This window comes from Megascapheus bottae, chromosome 9 (assembly GCF_031878675.1).
Source record: "Megascapheus bottae isolate mThoBot1 chromosome 9, mThoBot2.hap1, whole genome shotgun sequence".
Taxonomy (NCBI): Eukaryota; Metazoa; Chordata; class Mammalia; order Rodentia; family Geomyidae; genus Megascapheus; species Megascapheus bottae.
Window position 1 is genome coordinate 27324031 of NC_143517.1, and position 7258 is coordinate 27331288.

General features: G+C 45.5%; 1 protein-coding gene across 1 annotated transcript; it reads left to right on the forward strand.

Annotated features, from left to right (window-relative positions):
- The first annotated feature begins 3722 nt into the window (after positions 1-3722).
- Positions 3723-6667, forward strand: Fabp5 (fatty acid binding protein 5). The gene is made up of 4 exons (XM_090338680.1): positions 3723-3871; positions 5529-5701; positions 6070-6171; positions 6411-6667. Exons 1-4 carry the CDS (start codon positions 3793-3795, stop codon positions 6462-6464), a joined length of 408 nt encoding a protein of 135 aa, XP_090194806.1. The 5' UTR covers positions 3723-3792; the 3' UTR covers positions 6465-6667.
- Positions 6668-7258: the final 591 nt, after the last annotated feature.

The following is a 7258-nucleotide window of genomic DNA, read 5'->3' on the forward strand; positions in this document are numbered from 1 at the left end:
CTATATAATTGTACCTAGGAGGTTGTCTCTAAAGAAAATTATATAATATGTTCCAATGCTATATGTGTAATCGAGGAATGCAAAACTGAGAAGCAATTGAAATGTATGAAATAAATCTAAAAGAATTATTACATTCTCACCACTAGGTGGAAACATCAGTTTTGAGTATTTTCTTTTTCTTCTGAGCTATGATACTGTTAGAGTATCTCCAAAATTGAATGGAATCTAAGAATCATTTCATCTGCTCTCATTTCCATAATTTCACATATGTTAAAACTAAGGCTCAGCAATTAGATGATTGCATCTGTTTTATAAAAGAGAGCTTCTTGGGTCCGGAGTGTGGCCTAGTGGTAGAGTGCTTGCCCAACATGCACAAAGACCCAGGTTCAATTCCTTGGTACCACATACATAGAAAAGGCTGTAAGTGGCACTATGGCTCAAGTGGTAGAGCTCTAGCCTTGAGAAAGCCCAACGACAGTGCTTAGGCCCCGAGTTCAAGCCCCAGGACTGGCAAAAAAAAGAGCTTCTAGATTCTTCAGTGATTTTCAATTTTAAAATAATGTGTTATCTTCTGGTGTGAAAGAAAGGCAGAACTGGGGCCTCAATGTTACCTGTGTACTATTGCTAAAAAGTTAATTACTAATATTTGTAAGACTAGGACAGTGTAAAATTATTTTATTACTGCATTGTAATTAATCAAAATGAACTGATGATTCTCCTTTATTTTTCCATTGATTTCTAAGGTAATCAATAATCCTTAGAGTCACAGGAGACTTTAGCCAGGATCTATTTTTATAACATCTTGAAGGTTACCCCTCATTTGGGGTTCCAGTTAAGTCATGTACAACAAGGTTTTAGCTAGGCAGTGAATGGTATGCCTAGAGCTGTTCAGAGCTTGAACAGTATGTTCTTCAACTTCTATTCAGACCCTCTTCCTTTCATAAATAAGAGGAATGGAGTGCAGACATAGTCATCCCTCACTCCCTGTTCTGACTGCAGTGATGAGAGGTACTCTTCTCAACTACACCCTTCCCACCATGCCTGTGGACTCTTCTGAAACAATACATTCAACTGTTACTTTGCAGGTGATAAATAGCTGAAAAGGAAGAGATCCATTTTATGCATTGTAACAATTTGAGATTCTAGATGAAGCAAATTCATATAATAATGAAAAAGGTCCCATCATAAAAGACAGCAAGAGTTTACGGACAAGCAGCAAAGATAAGGATTAAAATATCATAGGTGCTTCTCCTGATCAATCACGAACTACTTCTTAGTAACAAGTTTACTATGGGTGAAGGAGTGACTTAAAATTAACACGAAAGTAAGGATGTATTGTCACGTGGCATAAGCAGGGCATGTGGTATCATTTACTTCCTGTTGAATCTATGGTAGATCCAGTTGGCTGAGAAGGCTGACAGTGCAAACCAGTCATTTAAGCGGACAGTTGAGTAGTCATCTCAACAGTTTGCCTTGGACATCAGTAGTACAGCAATGGTTCTGTCATTTACAAAGTATAAAGAATTTCAGAATTAAATCCCCTTTCTTTATGGTTACAATGAAACAAGAGATTCGAAAGATTTTGAGGTGGATTTCTTGGTGGCTTCCTCAAATAGATTGTTAAATGGGTCCATTCTAGAAGACAGGTATTCACATTATTAAGGGCTGGTAAGGTTGTTCTAACATTAGGACAATGACGATTCCTCAATCAACATGCTAGTTCTTCTGTGGAAGACACTATGGAAAGATAGAATTAACATCAAAAGGGTTAATTCTACTCATCACATCAAAGGGCCTGTTTAAAAATTTAAGTTTTGGGGGGCTGGGAGTTTGGCCTAATGGTAGAGTGCCTGCCTAGCATGAATGAAGCCCTGGGTTCCATTCCTCCATACCACATACATAGAAAAAGCCAGAAGTGATGCTATGGCTCAAGTGGTAAAGTGCTAGCCTTGAGGAAAGCCCAAGGACAGTTCTCAGGCCCTGAGTTCAAGCCCCAGAACTGGCAAAATGAAATTTAAGTTTTGGGAAACACTTCAGAGTTAAAGGTAGATATTTAGGACGATTGCCTCTCCCTCTCCCTCTCTCCTTCTCCTCATCCTCCCTCCCTCCCTCCTTCCTTCTGTCTTTCCCTCTTTAAATTTCTGTGACATGGTGGATTACCCCAGCTATTAATGACACTCTGTGTAGAAAGTTCAAGGACACATTCTGAGAGTACATGAAGAGCTGGAGTCTAAGCACATAGGATCTGCCTTCCTGGTAGCTGCTCTGAGTCTGGAAGCAACACTAGCACCACTCAGTCAGTGATCAGCTTCTTCAGAATATGAACCTTTTCTGAGCAGCAGGTACAGGCCATTTAGGTTCTTACCAGTCCAATCATATGGCCTGAGTTTCTCCATGTGCAAATAGTACAGAAGGCTGGAGTGAGGGGAGGGATTTGTGATAAGGGAAGTAATGCAATGCAATGGAAAGGGCAAGCCAACCTCAGATTTAAACACGTTAAGGATGTTACAAGAACTAGTGGCACGACTTGGTGACTGCAGCCTCCGTTCAGATGCCAGTCAGGTGTGGTCGTATTTCACAAGGTCTTAAGTGAGAAGAGCCTGGATAAAGATTCTGGTTTTACCACTGAGTAAAACTTTCCTTGCTTCATTTCCTCTCCTGAAAAACCTCTCCTGAAAACATAAGATAATGTTCCTAAGCAAAACTTCGGTGGGGATTAAGGTTAATGGATATAAATGATAGGGAGTGCATCATCCAACACAATTATTTGACATTATCTCCATGACAATAGCTGGCTGGGTAGCAATTCATCTCAGCTCATCTCTCCTCCAACAGGTCCTGGGAACAAAGAGCAAGGTACATTTTCTGGTCCTTCTTAGAGTCTTATATGTTGAGACTATGGTGATTTTTCAAGCATACAAATATTAATAAATACGATTTTCTGCTGCTAATGTGTTTTGTGAATTGATAGTCCAGCCAAAGAATGTGGAAGGGCAAAGGGAAGAAATCTTTTTGCTCACCTACAAAGTTATACAAGCAAATAAGATAATTCTAGAACGTTAATGATAGCTACTTAAAACTGAAATTTCCTACAGTTTTAGTTGAGAAATCGCAATTTCCAAGCCATCTCCTATCTCACCGAGCAGCTTCTGTTACAACCTTCTTGGAGGCCCTAAGGGGGGCAGAGAGTGGGAGAGTAGGTCCGTTCCTCAGGCAAGTCTCTGTCAGATGACCAAGGGCACAAAGTTCAGGCACAAAGCAGTTTATCAATCCACCAAACGGCCGGTCAACCTATTCCAGCCCACAGCACCAGGCGAGGGCTAAAATCGGCTCCTCTGAGTATTTGGTGAAGGAAAAAAACAAAAACAAAAACAAACAAAAAAAACCGGGTGGCAATCAGGTGGTCTAACCCAGAGGGGGAGGCGGGAGGTCGTCCCCTCTGGCGTCCTGGGCGTGTGCAATGGGGCGATCCTCGCAGGCTCTGGCATCCGGGAAGGCGTGGGGTGCGCCCGGCAAGCCCCAGCTTGCACTGGGTGCTTGGGGTGCCCAGCATCCCAGGCAGGTGCAGCCGGTTCGCACCTCCAGACCCCGAGAGACAAAAGCCCGAAGGGAGCGCAGGGGGCGTGGCGGGGGCGTGGCGGAGGATGGGCGAAGCCCGCCTCCCATTGGCTGCCCGGCACCACCCGACGCGGCGGCTGTATAAAAGCACGGCAGCGTCTGGCAGCAGCTCTGCACGCTCCCCGCACCCGACCTTCACCGCTCGTCGCGCACGTCCGCCCTCCCGCGCCCACCATGGCCACGCTGAAGCAATTAGAAGGAAGATGGCGATTGGTGGACAGCCAAGGTTTTGACGAGTACATGAAGGAAATAGGTGAGGCACTCGTCCGCCCCGGCGGCACCTGTCACGGCTACAGCGTGGCACGTGTGTGGCCGTTTTTCCTTGGGTTCTCATTAGCGTGCAGGAACTTGAGGGTGCGTGGTGTGGAGGGGGGAAGTCGAGCATCATCGTCCACCCCCCCCCCATTCCCCAGTCCTCCCGTCTCCCTTCCGCCTTGCGGTCCCCGGGCACGGTGCGTGTGGACGACCTGACGGGAGAGCTTCCGCCGCCGGATTCCGCGCGGATGAGCCTCCGCGTGGTCCACCCGACCCGCCACGCCTTTCCCCTCGCCTCGCCGAGCCTCGGGATGGGGGGGGGGCGACCCGCACGAACGCCCATCCCCCCCTCCGTCCTCGATTTCCCCGCTTCCCCCCTCACAGCATTTCCTCCCGCCCTCCCTGTTGCCCCTCCTCACTTTTTCTTCTTCCATTACTCCTCTTTCCCCCCCCCCACAGCCTCGTATCACCCCCACGTCCTCCCCGCCCGCCCCCCTCACCGTGGCAGGCCTCGCTCCCCTCTCCCTTCCTACCACATCCCTTTTGTTCCTCGTGGCTGGCGGGCGCGCACGCGCGCGCGGGCGCGCGGGTCTCCTTTCCTCTCCTGGGTAGGGCGCGGTTCCCGCCCGGAACCCTGCAGAGACTCAAGCGCAGGGGGCCCTAGCCCCGCTTCCGCCCGAGTCGCGGCCTCCCCGCCCCCCCCCACCAGGTCCTCTGCCTCTTCTCAGTTGGGAGCCGAGCCCTGTGGCTGGGCGCAGCTCCCCGAGGGGGACTGTGCACTCAGCACGCTGACCTGCTGTCCAGTGCTGCCCAACCCTGGGGGACCCTGGGATGCAATCACGGTGAAACCCGTTGTGCCTAGGGCATGCCCCTGCTGTTCTCCGCCCTCTGAGTCTCCAGGGCGAGGGGCGAGGAGTTAGGAAAACTATAATGAGAAACCACTGACCTGCGGGTGGCAGCTAACTGCTACAAGATGGGTGTGGCCCTGCAGAAAGCCCTGGACTAGGAGAGGATGCTTCTGGGAGAAGTCCGACTCTCTCCCATTTGAAAATAGTAAAATCATGACTCTGGAAAAGGCCATTTTCTTTTACTCACCACTTATCCTCTCCTACCCCACCTTAATGTTTGTGAATGTGAAGATGTAAGGATCAGGGTCTCTTGGCCCATGGAAAGCTAAGAGCCTAAGAGCCTGAGTCATGAGGAACAATCAAGGTAGAGGAAGCTCAGAACCCATTTACTTATCCTGAGAATAAATAATGGCTTGACTAAAAGCAGCCCTAAGGTGGAGAAAGAAGATTGCAAGGGGACACAGAGCCTGTGGAAGAGACCTGGTGTTAGGTGGTAGTCTCCTCACCTGTGAAGCTGATTTAGCTTGGATCCACAGCTCTGTAGACATGTGGACGCAGATTATAAACACATATATAATTCAGAAACATTGACTTTTATCCTGGGACTATTGTAATTACTATCAGACAATATAAAGCAAAAACCTGCAAATGTATAACAATTTAGCACAATTATGAGGCTAATGGAAAAATAGTCTTTGAAAAATAATATATTATTGTATAACTTCAAATACTTTTCCCAAGCTATCACACACACTGTCATGATTATGCTACTAACTTTAATTGACATATGACTTGATGTATCTACAGGAGTGGGGCTAGCTCTCCGAAAAATGGGTGCCATGGCCAAGCCTGACTGCATCATCTCCTGCGATGGCAACAAGGTCAATGTAAAAACTGAGAGCACTCTGAAGACCACACAGTTTTCTTGCGTCCTGGGAGAGCAGTTTGAAGAAACTACAGCTGATGGAAGGAAAACTCAGGTCAGGCATAATCTGCTACAAATGGCAGATGCTATCTCCAGTGATAGTTTCTTACGTTTGGTAATCAAGAAGTTACGTAATCAAGAAGTTAATGAGAAAGTTATGTATTATTTGAAGTGTGATAAGTTAATAACGCTAATAATTTTACTGATATTAAATTTTACTGATATTTACTGATAGTGAAGCTGATAACTTTACTAATGCTTCATAGCACAAGGATCTTTTACGAGCTTCTAGATTGAAGAGCAAAAACTTTCCTGTGAATCAAATCAGGATGGCTGGTGAAGTGATCCAAAAAGGAGATTACGAGTATCAGACCCCCTTATAATGTTCTTTTGAGGATTAAAACATACTTTTATTTTTTTCAGACGGTCTGTAACTTCACCGATGGTGCATTGGTTCAGCATCAGACATGGGATGGGAAGGAAAGCACAATAACAAGAAAACTGAAAGATGGAAAGTTGGTGGTGGTGAGTGTCCAGTTGCCTAGTGTCTTTCTGAGCTTTTGTTTACAGTTATGATCCCTAGAAAAGGTTCTGTATCATTGCTTAGGCACAGGAGAATTGATTTTACAAAGGAAAAAGAAATGTAAAATAGCAAGTTAAATAAAGGAATAATCTAGCAACACTCACTACGAAGATAGGTCTTGCTAGGAATAGAAACTGAACGTAAGACAAGCCTAATTCTTGCCTATCTTTTTTTCTCCTAGGAATGTGTCATGAACCAGGTTACCTGTACTCGGGTGTATGAGAAAGTAGAATAAAAATTCCATCGGCATTTTGCACAGGAATTAGCTGCAAGAATGCAAAAGCTCAGTTCAATGAGCAAATCTCCGTACAACTACTTTTTTTCACTATTATGTTCAATAATCTATATCACAAACATTTTAAATGCAACAGTTTCAAAGTGATGGTTTAACTGACCTCATCCCTTTGGTTAGCAAATAAATGTGTTTGTGCTAATACATGTCATGCACATGGTTTTCCTTTGTTCTTTTGGCAGCACTGGAGATTGAACTCTAGGGCTTGGGCTTGCAGGGAAGATAATACAACTCCATGAGTCACATCTGCAGCCCCTTTTTGTATTTGGTTATGTTCGATGTATCACTTTATGCTGAAGCTGGTGTGGGTTGTCAACTTTTCTACTTGGGTTTTTTTGGGGGGCTGAGGAAAACAGGGATATGCCACTGCAACCAGCCATTATGCCTCCTTAGTAGCTAGTATAGTAAGTGTGCATCCCCCTCCCCCCCAGCCATTGTGCTGGGATGGATGCGTGTACCACTGTTTCCAGCCATTGGCTGAGATGGAATCTCAACTTCTAAGCCCAGGTTGACCTCAATTGATGTCTCCTAAGTAGCTAGTATTACACGATTAGCCATCACACTAGCCATATTGTAGGCATTCTTTTATTATTAATTAGCAGTACCTTAGTGAATTGAAGGTGCCATATTGAGATTGTATTTTAGTGATGCTATTTTTGGCTGGGGTTTAAACTTGAGGCTGTGTGTTTGCTAGATAAGTGCTCTGTCACTTGAATTAACTTGTATCTAACTTGAAT

Excerpts from the sequence above, each read along its gene's own strand:
- Fabp5 (XM_090338680.1), top strand. The coding sequence starts at position 3,793 with ATGGCCACGCTGAAGCAATTAGAAGGAAGATGGCGATTGGTGGACAGC. Across the intron at positions 3,872-5,528 it reads CGAGTACATGAAGGAAATAG|GAGTGGGGCTAGCTCTCCGA; the intron begins GTGAGGCACTCG and ends ATGTATCTACAG. Across the intron at positions 5,702-6,069 it reads CTGATGGAAGGAAAACTCAG|ACGGTCTGTAACTTCACCGA; the intron begins GTCAGGCATAAT and ends TATTTTTTTCAG.